Consider the following 19,338-nt stretch of genomic DNA (forward strand, 5'->3'; position numbering starts at 1 on the left):
TCTGTTATTCCTGCCTGTGCAGCTGTCAAACACTGATGAGTCCTTCATCTAAAATAAAGCCACGATTTGCCCCGCCCCCCGTGCACTAGCCCCGCCTTCCACTGTTGTATTATGGAAATCTGCTCTTATCTTATTCACTCGATAATGGGAGGTTTGATTTAGCGGCTAAATTGTCTCTCTAGCTGACAAGAAAATGATCTTGAAGGTTAATGGGTTTATGCAAAACAAAGCAGATATTATAAGCGCTAATTATGTAGTTAGTGGCAGATGCCCAAGGAGGAGTCTGGAAACGTTGTGGGAACTGAATAATCACAACCCTTTGAGCAGCTAAAGTGAACTAACCGTCATGATAAATACATTAGCTTGCTAGCAAGGGTGGATGTGTAGTAGGTGTTAATGACCCTAAGATGGCCCTGTTAGCATTACCCCATCAGGACAGCACTGAGACAATGATGTTAGCATTACCCCATCAGGACAGCGCTAAGTCGACCCTGTTAGCATTACCCCATCAGGACAGCACTGAGACAATGATGTTAGCATTACCCCATCAGGACAGCACTAAGATGACCCTGTTAGCATTACCCCATCAGGACAGCACTGAGACAATGATGTTAGCATTACCCCATCAGGACAGCACTGAGACAATGATGTTAGCATTACCCCATCAGGACAGCGCTAAGATGACCCTGTTAGCATTACCCCAACAGGATAGCACTGAGACAGTGATGTTAGCATTACCCCATCAGGACAGCGCTAAGTCGACCCTGTTAGCATTACCCCATCAGGATAGCACTAAGACGACCCTGTTAGCATTACCCCATCAAAAACCTGCTAAGACAATGCCGTTAGCATCACCACATAAGGACAGTGCTAAGATGACCCTGTTAATATTACCCCATCAGGACATTCCTGAGATGTTTATCTTCCATTTTCCATTTTAGCATTTAGTGTGTGAAGTGCCATTCTAAAGGAGTGACCTTCTACTGCAGGCTAAACCAGATCTCTGTGGTGGTCCCGGACGAACCGGACTTCCTGCGTCACGTGACCCAGCTGGACGTGCGGGACAACCGTCTGAGTGAGCTGGACGCCTCGCTGTTTCCACGCCTGGAGGTGCTGCACTGCCAGAGGAACCGTATCACACGCCTCCAGCTCCGCGGCACTGCACTCAAAACCCTCTACGCGGCTAACAATGGTAAAGCCCACGCGCTAGCAGAGGTGCTAAGGCAAGGGTGCCCATTACGTCGATCGCGATCGAAGGAAGTGTGGGTAGATCGCATGACATAGCATGAATGACAGGCTATCGTCCATCTGCACTGACGGTTGTATTTTGATTTGCATACATGGTAGCCAATCCGAAGTCTAGCATTACCCCCCCCCCCCCCTCGACACACGCCGCAAAAAAATAAATAAGTCGATCTTTCTGACCTGGTCATCTTATAAGTAGCTCGCAAGCTGAAAACTTGTGGGCGCCCCTGTGCTAAAGGCTATGGCTAAGGACTATGGCTAAGGACTATGGCTAAGGGCTATGGCTAAGGACTAGGGCTAAGGGCTATGGTTAAGGGCTATGGCCAATGTATATGGCTAAGGGCTATGGCCAATGTATATGGCTAAGGGCTATGGCTAAGGATTAAAGCTAAGGACTAGGGCTAAGCTAAGACTAAAGCCCAGGACGTGCTGGTGAATGGGAGTTAGCTGACGCTGGTGCTCACTGTTTGACTTTTGTTCCACAGAGCTGCAGGAGCTGGAGGTGAGACCAGCAGCCTCCTCCCTTACTTACATGGACGTCTCTAGGTGAGGGGACACACACACACACACACACACATTCAGCCTGTCTTACACACAGACACACACGTATTCAGACTCTCTCTCTCTCTCTCTCTCTCTCACTCTCTCACTCACACACACACACACACACACACACACACATTCAGCTTCTCTCACACACATTTTAGAGATTCAAAATATACTTGATTCAGTATTCAAGTTGTTCAATATTGAAATTCACAATGTTCTGCTTAACCAATTAGTAATAATGTTGTTTGGAAAGTGATATGTGAGATAATTAAGATAATTAGTAATGTATTGTAATGTATGTATGAGACAGTAAGCAGTTTGTAGCACACCACAACCACTAATGTTTCACTATCAGAACTGATGTGTCCAACTGCTGCAGCTGTAATAGTCCATGTTTTGTCCTCTATGATAACTTCACTCTTGTTTGTACTGTACTGTAATGCTTGAAGAATAACTCTCCTCATAACTGGGCTACCTTATCATGACCTACAGGCTGGTGTTGCGTTAGCTGGCGCTTTGATTGGCTAGTTCCTGTCTGGACGTTTTTGTGGTGAAGCGTATGGAGGTTAATGGTTTGTTTTGGTTGGCTGAAGGAATCGTCTGGAGGTGTTGCCTGATTGGCTCAGTGACAGTAAGAAGCTGGAGGTACTAGATGTCAGTCATAACTGCATCACAGAGCTCCCCCAGTGGTGAGTACAGGCACTGCACCCATTCTCTCCTATGTTGTATCTTACACACACACACACCTAGGAACTATGTCTATGTCTCTCTTACACTCTCACACCTTCCCTCTCTCTCTCATGCATGCGTACACACACTTTGCTGCCCACACACATTCTTACACTCTTGTGTCAGGGTGAGTAATCTGTGCTGTGTGCTCTCTGGGGACACTCACACTCCACATCCTGCCTAACATTACCTTCCACATCCACCCCCCTTCCACACGCAGCTCTGTGTGTGTGTGTGTGTGTGTGTGTGTGTGTGTGTGTGTGTGTGTGTGTGTGTCTGCTGGATGCTCTCTCACACAAACTTGTCCTGGATTCACTTCTCTCACATTAGCCTCAAACTCTCTGGGTCTCACTCTCTCACTCTCTCTCTCACTCTCTCTCTCACACACACACTCTGGGTCACTCTCTCTCACACACACACACTCTGGGTCACTCTCTCTCTCACACACACACTCTGGGTCACTCACTCACTCTCACCTTAGTTGTTGTGACGATCTGTGATGCACTGACCTTTGTTTCTATGATGCTCTCTCTCCCTCCCTCTCTCTCTCCTTCTCTCCCTCTCATCTCTTCTCTCCCTCCTCCCTCCTGCAGGTTGTTCTGCAGTAGTAGTCTGAGGAAGCTCTTGGTGGGCCACAATGCTTTGCAGCGGTTACCGGAGGGTGTTGAGCGACCTGCCATCGAGGTCCTGGACGTCCAACACAACCAGCTGGTGGAGCTTCCCAGGTCCCTCTTCCTCGAGTCCGACAGGTGAGCCATGCCCCACGACCCTGCCCACAACACACCTGCACACACAACCTCCCAACACATCCCTGCATCACCCGGCTTACGTCCGACACACAAGTGCTATCTAAATGTGTCACCATACATTTGCCATACGTGCTTAACGCTTGGTTGGTGTTTCTAGTTTAAGGTGCCTAAATGCCTCAGCCAATAAGCTTGAGAGCCTGCCGCCCTCTAGCCTATCAGAGGAGAGCAACAGTGTTCTACAGGAGCTCTATCTGACCAATAATCACCTGACAGACAAGTGTGTGCCTCTTCTGACTGGGCACACGCACCTGAGAATACTTCACATGGCCTATAATCACCTGCAGACGTTTCCGGCCAGGTAATATACGCACACCTGCATGGGGGACCACTCATAAATGAGATTACATGCACACGAGTACATGTTAACACTGTAATCAGAAGACACACACACACACACTTGTCTCTGCTGTTGCTGTGCAGTAAAATGGCGAAGCTGGAGGAGCTGGAGGAGCTGGACCTGAGTGGGAACAGGCTGAAGGCGGTGCCAACCACCATCCTCAACTGCAAACGCATGCACACGCTCATCGCCCACTCCAACACCATCGAGGTCTTCCCTGAGGTCATGCAGCTTATGGACATGAAGGTTAGCGCACACACAACCACACACACAACACAACTCCACACACACACAAAACACAACCACACTCACACGTGCGCATACACACACACACACACACACACACACACACACACACACACACACACACACACACTGCCCTCTCCAACGCCTCCAACACAATCTCTCTAAATACCCATTCCAGATAAGCACACATACACACACATACTCCTTGCCAACTCCATTGCCAGTGAGGTGTCTCATGAGGTCGTGTAGACTAGCGTGTGATTGGCTGTGTGACCGTTCCCTCCCCCTCCTGTTCTCTACAGTGTGTGGATCTGAGCTGTAATGAGCTGGTGGACATCACGTTGCCTGAGAACCTCCCCCCCAAACTACAAGAACTGGACCTTACCGGAAACCCCCGCCTCAACCTGGACCACAAGACCCTGGAACAGCTCAAGTGAGTGTGTGTGAGTGAGTGTGTGTGAGTGTGTGAGTGAGTGTGTGTGTGTGAGTGTGTGTGTGTGAGTGTGTGTGTGTGTGTGTGTGTGTGTGTGTGTGTGTGTGTGTGTATGCATGTACATGTAGGTATGTTTTGACATATCACTCATCATCACATTTCTTCTTCTGTAGCAACATCCGCTGTTTCCGAATCGACCCGCCTCCAACTTCGTTCTCAGCCAATGACGCTGCAGGAGGCCCGGCTGTCTGGAGCCATGGATACACCGAGGCATCGGGAGTAAAGAACAAGTATGTTCACGCATACTCCTATTTCTGCACTGGCCACCATTCCATTCTGGAAAGTGTGAAACAGATACTCGTCTTTGACCTTCAGGTCTGAAGAGATGATTGCTGTTAAAATGAAGTGTGTCACTGTGTTGTATGATACTGCAGTTGAAATTCTTTTTTCTAGCCTATATAAATATCTTTTGTAGCTGCATCTCATTTCTGGTTGATGAACGCACCTTAACGTTCTTTTTTTTGTGTGTGGTGTGTGTGTTCAGACTGTGTGTGGCCGCCCTGTCTGTGAGCAGCTTCTGTGGAAGTCGGGAGGCTCTGTACGGGGTGTTTGATGGGGACAGGAATGTGGAGGTGCCTTATCTGCTGCAGTGCACCATGAATGACGTCCTGGCGGAGGAGCTGCACAGGACGAAGAGTGAGGAAGACTACATGACCAACACCTTCCTCGTTATGCAGAGGTGACGCATGCTGGCTTCGTAATATCCATCTCGCACCAAACGGAGAAAAAATCAGAAAATCAGAAAAAATAATGTATAATAATGTGCCAATATTGAAATCACCCTCATCCACTTCCTCCCCACACAGGAAGCTGGGCACAGCGGGGCAGAAGTTGGGCGGTTCGGCGGTGCTCTGTCACATCAGACACGACCCGACGGATCCCGCAGGCTGTTTTACGCTCACCGCGGCCAACGTGGGCAAGTGCCAGGCGCTGTTGTGCCGCGACGGCAGAGTGCTGCCCCTCTCGCTGCTGCACAACATCGGCCTGGACGAGGAGTACAGGCGCGTCCGGCAGCACAAGGCCATCATTACTGAGGTGAAGCTCAGCTATGGCCCATCGTCATGGAGGCAGACCTCAGCTGTAGGGTTAGCTACCAGTTAGCGCTCGGGTAAACTACAGCTAGGCGTTTAGCTACTGTTACCACCACTCAAATAAACCACTAGGGGTTTAGCTACAGTTATCACAGCTGAGGTGAACTGCAACTAGACGTTTACTACAGTAAACCACAGCTATGTTTAGCTAAAGTTATCTCTGCTGAGGTAAACCACAGCTAGGTTTAGCTACAGTTATCATCGCTGAGGTAAACCACAGCTAGGTTTAGCTACAGTTATCTCTGCTGAGGTAAACCACAGCTAGGTTTAGCTACAGTTATCTCTGCTGAGGTAAACCACAGCTAGGTTTAGCTACAGTTATCACTGCTGAGGTAAACAACAGCTAAGTTTAGCTACAGTTATTTCTGCTGAGGTAAACAACAGCCTAGTTTAGCTACAGTTATCTCTGCCGAGGTAAACCACAGCCTAGTTTAGCTACAGTTATCTCTGCTGAGGTAAACCACAGCTAGGTTTAGCTACAGTTATCTCTGCTGAGGTAAACCACAGCTAGGTTTAGCTACAGTTATCTCTGCTGATGTAAACCACAGCTAGGTTTAGCTACAGTTATCATCACTGAGGTAAACCACAGCTAGGTTTAGCTACAGTTATCTCTGCTGAGGTAAACCACAGCTAGGTTTAGCTATAGTTACCTTTGCAGAGGTAAAGTTTAGTTTAAGCTACAGCTGCTATAGCTGTAAGGTACAGCTGGGAGTTTAGCTACACTTATAACTGTTCAAGTATGCTAACTTTTTCACGTATGCTAATCATTTTCATGCTTCTGGTAGTAAGGACTCCCCAGAAACACTAGTAATACGTTAGAGAACATCACCCACTCTGATTTATTTTCAGAACTGCACAATAGCACTAACATCACCCAGTCTGATTTTTAAGCAGTTTTATTTCACCTTATTCAGTGCGGAGTCTATTGAGACAGAAATGACGTGCAGCGCTACAGTCTCTAAATGACGTGTAAACCAGGACAGTTTATAAATGACATCTGAGACTGGACAGACTGTAAATGACGTCTCAGATGGGCCAGTTTGTAATGGGCCAGTCTGTAATGGATGTGGTGCTGTCCCTCTTTTTCACCAGGATAACAAAGTGAACGGCGTGACGGACTCCACTCGGATCATGGGCTACTCCTTCCTGTATCCGGCCGTGCTCCCCCGCCCGTACGTCTACACGCTTCCGCTCACCCCCCGTGACGAGTTCTTCATCCTGGGCAGCCGCGGCCTGTTCGAGGCCCTGGACCCCGAAGAGGCCGCGGAGGCGGTGCGGAAGGTTCCGGACCCGCTGGCCGCCGCCAAGAAGCTGTGCACGCTGGCGCAGGCGTACGGCTGCACGGACAGCCTGAGCGCCGTGGTGGTCCGGCTCAGCGTGGCGGAGGACTGCTGCTGCTCCTGCTGTGCCACCAGCGCAGGGCTCCACCCACCCCCCAGCCCTGGCCCCGCCCTGTACCCCCCCTCCTCCTCCTCCTCTGCGGGCGTGCCGCCCCCTTCATCCTGCAGCGAGATCAGCTCGGAGGTCAGCGCGTCGGAGATGAGCTCGGAGGTGGGCTCCACCGCGTCCTCGGACGAACCGGCCGTTCTCCTCCAGGAGGGGCACCTGCACCTCCACCAGCAGACCCACCCGACCACGCTGCTGCAGCCCAACCCGCGCCTCCCGCCCTGCTGCACCCTCCACTCCGCCACCACCGCCTCCTCCTCGTCCTCTTCCGCGCCCCCTGCCGTAGCCGGCTCCTTCCAGCGACAGCTGTCCAGCGCCACCTTCTCCAGCGCCCTCTCCGACAACGGGCTGGACAGCGAGGATGAGGAGCCCATCGCCGGCGTCTTCTCCAACGGGAGCCGGGTGGAGGTGGAGGCCGACGTTCACTGCTTGCGCCTCCTGGCCGCCCCTCCTCCTCCTCCTCCTCCTCCTCCTCCTCCTCCTCCTCCGCCCTGCATCTCCGAGGCGCCCGACCCCGTGGAAACGGAGAGAGAAGGGAACGCCGCCAAGCAGGGCGAGACGTGGGGCAGGAACCAGGGTAAGAGGAGGGGCAACGGCTCGGTGGCCCCGCACGAGAGGAGCCACAACCTGATCGAGGTGGCCGCCGAGGCCCCCTCCAAGAAGCCCGGCGGATATTTCACAGCGCCGGCACAGCCCGACCCAGACGACCAGTTCATCATCCCCCCCGAGCTGGAGGAAGAGGTGAAGGAGATCATGAAACAGCACCAGCAAGAACATCAGAGACCGGCCAAGAGCGAACAACCCGCTGACTACTACGACACACCGCTCTGAATGTACACACACACACACACACACACACACGTACGACACACCGATCTGAGTGTACACACACATACACACACACACACACGTACGACACACCGCTCTGAGTGTATACACACACACACACACGTACGACACACCGCTCTGAGTGTACACACACACGTACGACACACAGCTCTGAGTGTACACACACACGCGCGTATGTACGACACACCGCTCTGCGTGTACACACACACACACACACACACATACGTACGACACACTGCTCTGAGTGTACACACATATATACACACACACACAACCATACATACACACACACACACATATAAATACACACACAACCATACATATACACATAAATACACACACAACCATACATATACACATATACACACACACAAATACACACACTCATACATACATAAATACACACACACACACAAATACATACACACATACATATACACACACACACAAACACACATAAATACATACACACAAGCACGCACACACACACACACACACACACACTGTAGAGCAGGAATGGCCTCCGTCAGTCCTGCAGCACCAGTGTTTCTCTGGCGTGTGTGACTCAGGAGTGGGGTAATTAGCTAATTAATTAATTAAGGTGTGACGCAGGTGCAGAGTTGGGTTGTCAGCCCAGAAGGCCCAGGTCTGTGGTCTCCATCACCTGGGCACCACCACCCTAAGAGAGATGGAGGGGATCTGAGTCATGAAACAAAGAGTTGTGGTGAGCTGGTTCTTATGTGTAGGTGCTGTAACCCTCTGGATCTCCTGCTGTAGAGTGTGAATCTGATTTTACAATAAGACAATTTAGACAATACGCATTCAGCATAGAAGAGACACATTCCATAATTACGGCCTGGCAGGAACACACACAGTACACACACACACACACTCAAATTGGGGTGGTGTCTAGCTTCACAAGCGTTGTCATGACAACTATAAAAGACCAACGCAATGCACGATCCTGTTTGACCAATAGGAACTTACATCAGCCAATCCCTTTAAGAGACTCTAGCCCTTCTCTGCACACTGCAGTGGCCTACCCCTTTAAGAGCTAAGAGAGGTTCACTACTGATCGACTGACTGTTTAGCGTTTATTGACTTAAAGGAAAACAGTATCTATAGGATTCAACACTAGACTTGCAATGTTAACGCATTACCACGAAACAAAATGGTGGAATTTGTGATTTTGTTTTTTAAACTTACCGTATATTTTTACGTGAGTACAATGCTGTCCGAAACTTTTAAGAGGAAATCTTGCCGTGCTCCGAATGGTTGTGCTCGAGACGCTGGTGTGTAGTTCACAGCAGTACCATGCTTTTCTGTTGTAGATAGGGCAGTAATGTAAGACTGTATTTCTTCACTAAATCAGGGCTTTGGGCCTGTAAAACTAGAAATTTAGTAGAAATGGGAAAGACTAACTCCTAGGAGTTGCTTACTCTTATTATGGTGACCTAGTCACTTTTTTACTAATCTTCTCTGCGAGAAATGGTGATTTTTTTTTTTTCCAATTATTGTAAATAAGACAAATATTGTATACGGATGCTTTTTAAAGGAACTGTGTGTCTGACAAGCGTTTTCCCTCCTCATACATGCAAGTACACTTATATATTCAGTGTAAACACACACAGGACACACAATGAACTGCACAACATGCTCGGTCTTGTTATCACTGTCTGGTTAACTACACACACACACACACACACACACACACAAACACGTACACACATGTCCTTCTCATTTTGTCACCAGCATGACTGTATCAAGTCCAGTAAAGCAAACAAGTTTTATCTATTTAGGAATTGTAAACAAACCACACAAAAGGTTCCTGTTTTTTGTTATAATAAATCTTAAATTTATCATAATTGGTCTGCTGTGTTTCTGAATCCTTGATTGAGGTGAATGATGTTTTTTTTTTTTTTTTTTACTGTCTTGCAATGAGTTTGGAACTGAATTTCATTCAGCAATGCAGTTAGTTTGGACAATATGAGGTTTCTGTTTGGCATCACAATCAGACCACTAGATGGCAGTATTCTTGCAAGTGAGTGCAGTGGTTGAATTGGACTGTCCTGTTTTGCCTGCCAGAGGTGTTTACTGTCTCGCCTAACTAGCGCTGTCAAGAGAAACATAAAATGTCATCTTTGTGTCCACTCCTAACGAGTTCTGCACTACAGAAATTTCAACAGGATTGAGGCAAAAGCAAAATTACCACACAAAACATGGAAAAAATCGATTTAATAAAACTGAATGAAAACATTTGAATTACTAGCCACTCCAACGCACAGCATTCCACGTTACAATTCTGTTTTACCTCTTAGGCAGTTTGGCTACCAACACGTTACAGAATGAGTCCATGGGATTTCGGACATTTCAATTAATAATACAATAATAATCACATAAACTCAGTGTCTGCTCTTTCTCTTTAGTAATTAAACATGTTGAAAAAACCCCAAAACTTCAAGATGTGATTAAAATGCATGCACATTTTGCAAGGCGAGATCTCCATTAGTCTCTTTCGCCTTCCGCGAGTATTTCTTCTTCAGACATACCACAGTCACCACGGTGACCACCAGCATGCTAGCGAAGACTACGACGGAGGACACGGTTGCCGTGATCACGTTGTCCTGCGTGGAACTCTTAAACTGACACCTGTCCCCATAGTGCCACCAGTCGTCTCCGACAGCACATCTAAACACAAACACACAGAGCTCGGTTACACATGTCAAACCAACCAAATCAACCAGTCACGGGCCACTGGGAGGCTAGGGCTACGTTTCAGGGATGCAGCTTTGCTTGGAAGTCCTTTTAAAAGCAGGACCCGGGGCCTCGGGAACCTAACTGGTGTGGAAGTGCTGACGTGAGTTGTGTGTATGGACGTAATCGGGGACAGTCATGGTCCTGTTTTAGGGAACTGGTCTTGTGACCAGAGAGCCGTGGGTTCGATTCCCAGGCCTGAGGCCATGACTGAGGTGCCCTTGAGCAAGGCACCTAACCCCAACTGCTCCCCGGGCGCCGGGCTAGGGCTGCCCACCGCTCTGGGCACGTGTGATTCACAGCCCCCTAGTAATCACTAGTGTGTGTGTTTGTGTGTTCTGACTGCACAGATGGGTAAATGGGGAGGATAAATTTAGATTGCGGGGAAAAATCACAATTATACATTATATTATTATATAATATATAGATACCTGCACACTGCTCCTGTTTGGCTTTCTGCCACACACACGCCTTCATTTTCACATTTCACTGTAGCGCATGGATCATGAGGAGGGATTGTAGGGGTGGTGGTGGGTGCCGTAGAGTTGGTGGTGTTGGGGGCCGTAGGGGTGGAGAGGTCTGCGGTGGTTCCATTTGTGGGCGGGGCTGTTGTTGAGGGGAGGGGCTGTGGAGTCACCAGGTGAGCTATGTCTACAGGTAAGACAAAAGGTAATCTTATACTGAGGTGAACAATGGTTCTGGTTTCACTTTTGAAACAATACTTTTGCAACAATTCCACCACGTCACTGAGGCTTAACATGGCTTACAACTTTTGAGCCATTTTTTTTCCCCACATGAAGGGCAGCTGCTTAAAAATGCGGAAATGTTACAAACAACACCTTGTGTGTCTTGAAGGACATTTGAAGTCACCTTCCATGGTGATGAGAAAGATGGCGTCTCCACCCTTGATGAAGTCTCTGCTGAGCGCTCTGGCCTGGGTCAGGTACACGGACGTTCCTTCTCCATGACTTCGGTAATACCGTGTCCCGTCTTCGTCTTCTACCAGTGTGCCCACTTTACGTGGGTCATCCCACCACAACGTCCCAGACTCTTCCAAACAAAAGAGCGAATCACAAACCATAATCAAGCACAGTGTTAACTGGTTGGACAACTGATTAACTTGTAATGATTCGTGTATTTGAGGATGTAGCCATTTGCACAGGAACATTAGATTTTTGTCTTGTTACTGGTGGTGTACTAATCAGAAGTTGACCTCTGAACCTTACCATTTACTGTCTTCGTAGGGTCAGTGGTGACGCTCCTCTGGTTGGACATGCGTCTCCGGATGTCCGCGTGCTGATCCATCAGCATCATAGTGATCTGCTTCCAGGAACAAGGCCATTTGAGGTTAGCGTCGGTTCCATCGTCCCCAGACGTCAGGTGGGCGTAAGCTCCCAGCTCCCCCATGGAGTTCACCGAGCCATTAGGGTACAGCGCCATCTGAAACGTGTAGCCGTACTTGGAGCGGAAGCGCGGGCTGTAGATGGCGCCGTCCACCGGCGTGTTCTCCATCACGCTCTTGAAGTTCTTGACCCGCCACGCGTGTTCTGGGCATGTGGTCTCGGACAAGTTCACGTCGTCCAGGGACAGTCCACCTCTGGCATCCCCGGAGCCCTTGGTGCCTTCAAAGACCACCCGAAACTTTGTGGGGACATCCAGACTGACATGATGGAGTTGCCACATAGCCTCAGGACTCCCTTTAAAAACATGAGAGGGATTTTTTTGTTTGTTTGTTTTAATACAGCAACACTGGTCAAGACTCCAAGGGCTACACAAGTCCCGTCTGTGCGCCAGCCGCTTGCGATTCTTACCACTGATCTTCTGAATGAACCGCAGGGTCCCGTTAGGGTCGGTCTCGTACTCTCTCACCCAGATGGCCAGCTGGTCACTGGGGTTTCCACTGTGGTGGTAGAAGAACTGCAGACACTGGTAGTCCCGGTGAGGATACAACATCCTGCTCTCCAACCGGGCGGTGTCCCCCACGCTGCCGCTGGCCGTGCTGAAGTGCATGAAGTGGCCCATGCCTGTGGGAGCAGAATCCCGGAAGAGCATCAAAACATTCAACATGTCACTCAAACCCTGTAAGAGCAAAGTTTTAGCCTCTTTGGAGGGTAAGAAGCTCCCATTCTATGCAGATTAAGGATTAAGTTTAAGATCACTTTAAATTGAATAGACAAGATACCATTTGAGGAACCTTTTCCTCCTGACTGTGTATGCCCTTTGACAAGGTGTTTAGTCTTTATGCTGTGATATTACAGAACAAGGTTTAGTTCTGTCATTTGTTAACTACAGTAGTGCTACTCTGTGGTATTGGTTGCATTCCAGTCATGAGTGGAGATTTTTATTAATGTAAACTGATGTTTTTTCTGTATATATCTTACATTAGTCTTTTACCATTCGCTTCATACTTGCTTTGTTAACCAATCTCACGTAACAGAACTACTAACAGCTAAGAATGCTACTCAATTAAAGTACTGATAAAATTTTCCTTCAGATATTGAGAACATTATTTTCATGTTTTCAAATTCATCTAATTCTGAGACTCTCTTATTGGTCCGGTGCCCCAGTTATTAGAGTTATTATTAACAATAATTATTATTTCTAATATATAATCATTTCTGCATGTTTGCATAGTTTCAATGGCATGTGGATATGAAACCAACAAAGAAGATTCAGTGATGAGTAGACCAGTCGTGGGAGCCATACCCTCACAACGGCCCATGTTGGAATAGTCGGTGCTGGGTCCACCAGTTGCCTTGGTTACGCGTTCCCAGTCTGCCTGGTCACCGGGTCCTTGGATCATCCCGCAGATATTCTCCCGCTCAAAGTCGCAGGTGTCCAGGAAAGTGCCGGAGCGTGCTGAGAGGAGATGGTTCATCACACTCACGAGGGCGATAAATGGCACACTTTGGACAGTCATAAATCTGCTCCCTGTCCTTGGTTTGCCCGTAAACACCAGCACACACAGTGACAGTACGTGTCAGAACGTGTCCGGCTGGAGTGATCAGCGCTGTTCCTGCTCTGACAACCTTTAGCAGGAGCAGAAATTCTAACATGAAGGCATGGTAGGTTCTAGAACAATGCTTCTAAGAAGGCACGGTAGGTTCTAGAACAGTGCTTCTAAGAAGGCATGGTAGGTTCTAGAACAGTGCTTCTAAGAAGGCACGGTAGGTTCTAGAACAATGCTTCTAAGAATGCACGGTAGGTTCTAGAACAATGCTTCTAAGAAGGCATGGTAGGTTCTAGAACAGTGCTTCTAAGAAGGCATGGTAGGTTCTAGAACAGTGCTTCTAAGAAGGCACGGTAGGTTCTAGAACAATGCTTCTAAGAATGCACGGTGGGTTCTAGAACAGTGCTTCTAAGAAGTCACGGTGGGTTCTACAACAGTGCTTCTAAGAAGGCGTGGTAGGTTCTAGAACAGTGCTTCTAAGAAGGCATGATGGGTTCTAGAAAGTGCTTCTAAGAAGGCATGGTAGGTTCTAGAACAGTGCTTCTAAGAAGGCATGGTGGTGTCTTCTATAGCAATGGTTTTCTAGTTCCAGGCCTGCCTGCAACTCAAGGTTATCACAAGGCCAACCGTCCCTTTAGTTTATTATTAGCAAGGCTAATGTTAACATTACCAAACATTACATTCAGATCTATGAGTGTTGTATTAGCATATGCAAGCACTAAGCACTCAAAAAGCCTTACTGCAGTTGTAGCGTCTGTTGAGCTTGAGCAGGTCACTGTCACTGAACTCCATTCGCTGGCCAATGACGTCGATGAAGGCGGGAATCTTGGTGACGATGGTGGGTTGTGTGCCGTTGCGGAACGAGTTTTTACTGTAGTGCATCATGGAACCGTAGTCGTATGGCACGTTCAGGGAACTCGATCTGCTGTCGTCATATTTGTTGAAATTGTGCTTCTTGTCTGAGGGTCAAATTTGCAGCGAATTCTTGAATTTCAGCAGTTTGATGTGATCTCCAAACTGGTAGTGTGAAGTACTGATGTGTCCACAGTGAACACTGTTCACACTCAGCACGACTCCTCATTCATACAACACAAGTACTGATGTGTCCACAGTGAACACTGTTCACACTCATCACGACTCCTCATTCACACAACACAGGGCTTTATACTCTTGTTTTACAGCGTGCTGAGTTAAGACATGATGACTTTTCTCTGTCACGTTACGGTCCCCGACCCCTCCCTGTTGGGCGTGTGTTAACGTCGTCTGCGTCTATTCGTCTGCGTCAGTGGATCTCCGTGGGTGCGGTTACGTCTTGTGTTAATTCGTCTCACCTGTGGCTGGTCTCGTCATCACTTGGGGTTTATGTGGTTTGTCTATTTAATGTGTGTTTGCGCGGTGTCCTGTGCTCGTCATTGTTTGAGTCTAAGTGTCACTTTGTTTACATGTCATAATAGCGCTGTCTGTGCTATTTTGTGTTTGTGAATAAATGTAACGTTCGTGCTAAAGGAATAGGACTCCGTGCCTTGTCCTTGCCTGTGCACCCACGGAGAAGACCCCCGAGAGCGAGTTCGAGGGGGAGGAGTCAGAGGCAGACTCCGAGGAGGAGGAGAACTCCCCTCCGTCCGTATACTCGGCCCCCACCGAGTATTACGACGAGGGTGAGGAATAAGAGGAGAACCCTCCTCCGTCCGTGTGCTCCGCCCCCACCGTGTACTACGGTGAGGGTGAGGAGGGAGAGAAGAGCCATCCATCTTCCTTGTTCTCGGGGGATCCCTCCGCGTCTGAGGAAGAGGATGGTAACCCCTCCCCCATCCGAGTGCACCGGTTTCTACGATTACTCGGACGGGGAGCTTGACATGGAGGAGGAGGATTTGAGTCCGGCCCCCTCAGAAGGCTCCAGGGAGACGGTGAGGGGAAAGAGAGGGCGGAGGCAGGAATCTTCTCCCTATCCGTCAGAGGCGAGTGTGATAGACTGGTCCCGGGGCGAAACCCCGGTGGAGCCCATGATCTGGCGTTCAGGTGGTGAGGAGGAGAGAGAGAGCACCACGCAAGAGGCCGGATCAGAGGGGCGTTCACCAGGGGAAGGCGACGCTCTGTGGTGGGGTCCCCGGAGAGGGGAGAACGAGCGTCGGCAGAGCCATCCTGCTGAGCGCCCCTCGGGGGCTACCGGAGAGACCAGTCGCGCTGCACCCAGGTTTGCGGTGAGGACGGGGAGAGGACCGTCCACCGCAGCTCCCGCAGCTCCCGGGTTCTCCCCGCTGGCCGCTCTCCTCCTGGCGCGAAGCCTGGCGCCGTTTACATGTTTGTCTGTGCCTGTGTTCGTGTGTGTTCCCGTGTGTCTGCCGAATCCCCTTTTCCCTCTCGTGCCTCTGTGTGTGAATGTTCCTGTTTGTGTGTTCGTGAATGTACCGTTCTTTTTGTCTAACGTGTTTTCCCCGGTCTTCCCAGGGAGGGTGTTCTAGCCTGTATATGGCGGACTCTCCACCGAGGGCGGTCATCTCCCAGACGCAGGACTGGGCGCTTCGGATCCGCCCATCGATGTGGGTTCGGGGCACTTGGTCCTGTTGGAACCCCAGGGCTGGTAGTGCCCTTGGTGGGGGTGTCTGTCACGTTGAGGTCCCCGACCCCTCCCTTTGGGCGTGTGTTTAAGTCGTCTGCGTCAATGGATCTCCGTGGTTGCGGTTACGTTTTGTGTTAATCCGTCTCACCTGTGGCTCGTCTCGTCACGTGGGGTTTATGTGGTTTGTCTATTTAATGTGTGTTTGCGCAGTGTCCTGTGCTCGTCATTGTTTGAGTCTAAGTGTCACTTTATGTTTGCATGTCATAATAGTGCTGTCTGTGCTATTTTGTGTTTGTGAATAAACATAACGTTCGTGCTAAAGGAATAGGACTCCTTGCCTGTGCACCCAATGTCACATTCACAAACTGCTTTTAGGTTTGATTTACATATTGGCAGTTGTGTACCCCTTATATTTACATATGGGTTACTGTCCACACTCTATATTTACATGTGGGCTATTGTTTACACCCTATATTTACATACTGGTAATTGTCCACACCTTATATTTACATATGTCCACATCTGGAGTTAGATATGTGAAGGCACTGCCATCTCTGTATTCATACACAGCCGACTGCGTCATTCAGCAGCCCGAGTGCCAGGATGTAAACATCCAACATGATACCACGCTTCACACCCGAGGCATATTAAAGGGTTTACGCTTCGGTGTCATCTGAACGATATTTGTCTAATGTCTGTATGTCGGAACACCGCACGAGTTTCAGCTATAACGGGCAGCACTCATGGACTGACAAAGCACAGTCCAAAAACCTGGAGAAACTGTGGACTTCACTCCGTGTTACACACCGCGCTCTTTTGCCCTGCCTCACTGCAGAGGACTACAGGGAGAGTAGAGATGCCCAAACACATGAAAGAATGAAGCTACAGGGATATAACACACGCAGGTCACTGCAGGACAAGCAGGGAAAGAATGTCAGTGAATGCAGCTGCCTCTTTATGTCGGATCTGTGGCACAGCAACCAGAGGCCCTGTTCCACCATCCTAAGTGATGGTCTACATCACAATACCATCTTGAATCTCCCAGTGACAGACACAGAGTCCCACGTGTCCGCTAACCTTGCACACCTAGGCGTCCCGCTGCGTGCTAGCTCGGGTGTGTGAGCAGCAGACATGACGCAGGACGGCCCAGTCAGGTTAAGGGCCAGGAAGATTAAGCACACAAGGGCTGTGTCTCAGAAGGTAATAGTCAGATGGTTTTCCTGTTTCTGAAACTCCTGATTAATTCCATAAAGGTATTAATTATTAATCTCTATTATTAATTATTATTATCTGATGATCTGATCAGAGATCAGGTTAAAAGGCATAACATTCATAAACATGAAGTAATAACGATAGGCTATGGAGTTGCATCATAACTGTACATATTTTGATCTTAAACAGCAGGTTCTAAAGACCTGAAGTGCTGATCGTTTGAATGGGGTCCAGCTCTCTTAATCCACTCAGGATTACGATCTTGCATTGTTTACAATTTGCCTACCAAAATAATTAATTTCTGCAAATCCATGTTATTTTGCCGTTCACAGTAGCCTAATCCAGACTGCACAAACGAAAAAGGCACTTTGTTAGGAAACGTCATTAATTGGATTGTTCATGCTTTTGTGATGAGTTGTACGTGAGGCCGTCCAAACATCTGTGGTAACTCGTATATGACTTGTTGTAGTGAAGCTTGCTGCACCTTCCAAAATGCGGTCCCACATGATGGTGACGTAGTCGTCGCGGTCGGAGCGGGACTGCTCGTGCCAGAACCCCAGCGCGTGGAGGAATTCGTGCTCAATGGTGGCGATGCGGTCGCATCCCGCGCCGATCGACAACGTCTGTTTCCCCACGTGCTGGTTCCCGACAGAGGAAAAGCACCTGTCCATGACCCCACCGATGGGGTTAAGAAACATGTAAGCTAACATCTCATAAACACGTCAGTCTGGATGTTATTATGAAGTATGTAAAGTCAGACGTTATCTTCAGTGACATTTTATCTTAACATTGCTGTTAATTTATAGGGCTGCAAAAACTGCAACACAACATGAAGAACTTTGTTAAGAACGTTTTCGTTTATTGTATTTATATTAGTATGTGGCCTCTTTTACCCGTTGCCTTTGAACACGGAGATGTAGTTGTGTTCTCCACTCCAGGGCTGGAAGTCTATACAGGTCTTGAGGCGATATTGCTCGAAGGCTTTCAGGATAACCCCTTTAGCGTTGATGTCTGTGGAAAACACACACGACGAGACTCGGCACGTACCTGGGGACTCACTGGGCAACTGTGGGTATGGGGCTATTTTAAAGTTATATAAATATATAATATATAGTAGAATATAGTATTACATCGTTTAAATCTAATAGTTATAATATACATTATATAGTATATTATATATAGTGTAATATTGTATATAGTGTAAATATATAGTATAAATCTAATAGTCATATTGTATTGTATAGTAGCCTACAATAGTAAAATATTGCATATACAATAATAGTATATAATGTATATAATAATAGTGTATAATACCTTTATATATTATTATTATTATATAGCATAGAGTTGGACTCACCCAAGTCATCCCCCAGATAATATGGTATAGTCCGAGGCCATAAGTACTGGTCCCCAATAATGGAGTTTCTCTCTTGTTCCTGTCATCAGAGCAAAGTGCTAAGCTTCATCAAACAAAGATGGTGGGGTGAACCCATGAGAAACAGAGCTGCTAATCTCTTTGGTTTCAAAATACCGCCCGAGTCATAAGAACAGATGGACATAAAGTGGACCAGAGAAGCCAGGTGTGACGCTCATCTCACCTCATCATACACAATATCTCCCTCAAACAGATCCAGACCAGCCGCTGTAAGCACAGGAGATATGGTACAATGTAAACAAGGGTGCCTCATCTCCAGGGCTTACCAGCAAGAACAGATGCAGAACAATGAACTATTTCTTCTTTAAATTCTCCATTACCTTCATTTACATCAAAGAGATCCTGTTTTCCATCATCCACATCGTACTCTGTTGGATCAGTATGAAGAGACAGTGGGCTGAATAGCTTCCTGAACCAATCGTTAGACGGCTCTTACAAGATCTTATGACCAATGCTACCTGCATGACGTCATGTTCATTACCGTACATTCGACATGCATCGCTTGTAAATTAAAATAAAATATTTTCCTTACCAAGTACTTCAGAAGTTGGCTAGAGGAGAGAAAGTGTACATATAAAAAACCCAAAGTGCACCCAAAGTGTGATTCTAGTCCTAACAAAAGCACTTTGATCT

The 19,338-nt window shown here is 48.1% G+C and overlaps 2 protein-coding genes across 2 annotated transcripts in view; one reads left to right on the forward strand and one right to left on the reverse strand.

Annotated features, from left to right (window-relative positions):
- phlpp1 (PH domain and leucine rich repeat protein phosphatase 1) overlaps nt 1-7,983 on the forward strand; it is a 44,842-nt gene extending 36,859 nt beyond the window's left edge. The window contains exons 7-17 of the mRNA XM_076972035.1: nt 990-1,192; nt 1,731-1,791; nt 2,388-2,483; nt 3,117-3,272; nt 3,430-3,630; nt 3,753-3,915; nt 4,218-4,348; nt 4,522-4,638; nt 4,893-5,087; nt 5,215-5,443; nt 6,592-7,983. Of these exons, the coding sequence (XP_076828150.1) occupies nt 990-1,192; nt 1,731-1,791; nt 2,388-2,483; nt 3,117-3,272; nt 3,430-3,630; nt 3,753-3,915; nt 4,218-4,348; nt 4,522-4,638; nt 4,893-5,087; nt 5,215-5,443; nt 6,592-7,776 (2,737 nt within the window). The 3' untranslated portion in view covers nt 7,777-7,983. The remainder of the gene's footprint in view (nt 1-989; nt 1,193-1,730; nt 1,792-2,387; nt 2,484-3,116; nt 3,273-3,429; nt 3,631-3,752; nt 3,916-4,217; nt 4,349-4,521; nt 4,639-4,892; nt 5,088-5,214; nt 5,444-6,591) is intronic.
- Nucleotides 7,984-10,055: 2,072 nt separating this feature from the next.
- Nucleotides 10,056-19,137, reverse strand: mep1bb (meprin A subunit beta b; the record flags this gene model as incomplete). Its single annotated transcript, XM_076972866.1, has 12 exons — nt 10,056-10,482; nt 10,980-11,199; nt 11,419-11,598; nt 11,775-12,245; nt 12,360-12,572; nt 13,255-13,407; nt 14,239-14,457; nt 17,755-17,933; nt 18,164-18,281; nt 18,628-18,706; nt 18,869-18,912; nt 19,026-19,137. Coding segments are annotated over 12 exons (2,208 nt in total), but the record flags the coding sequence as incomplete, so codon positions are not given.
- Nucleotides 19,138-19,338: the final 201 nt, after the last annotated feature.

Source organism: Brachyhypopomus gauderio, chromosome 14, assembly GCF_052324685.1.
Source record: "Brachyhypopomus gauderio isolate BG-103 chromosome 14, BGAUD_0.2, whole genome shotgun sequence".
Lineage (NCBI taxonomy): Eukaryota > Metazoa > Chordata > Actinopteri > Gymnotiformes > Hypopomidae > Brachyhypopomus > Brachyhypopomus gauderio.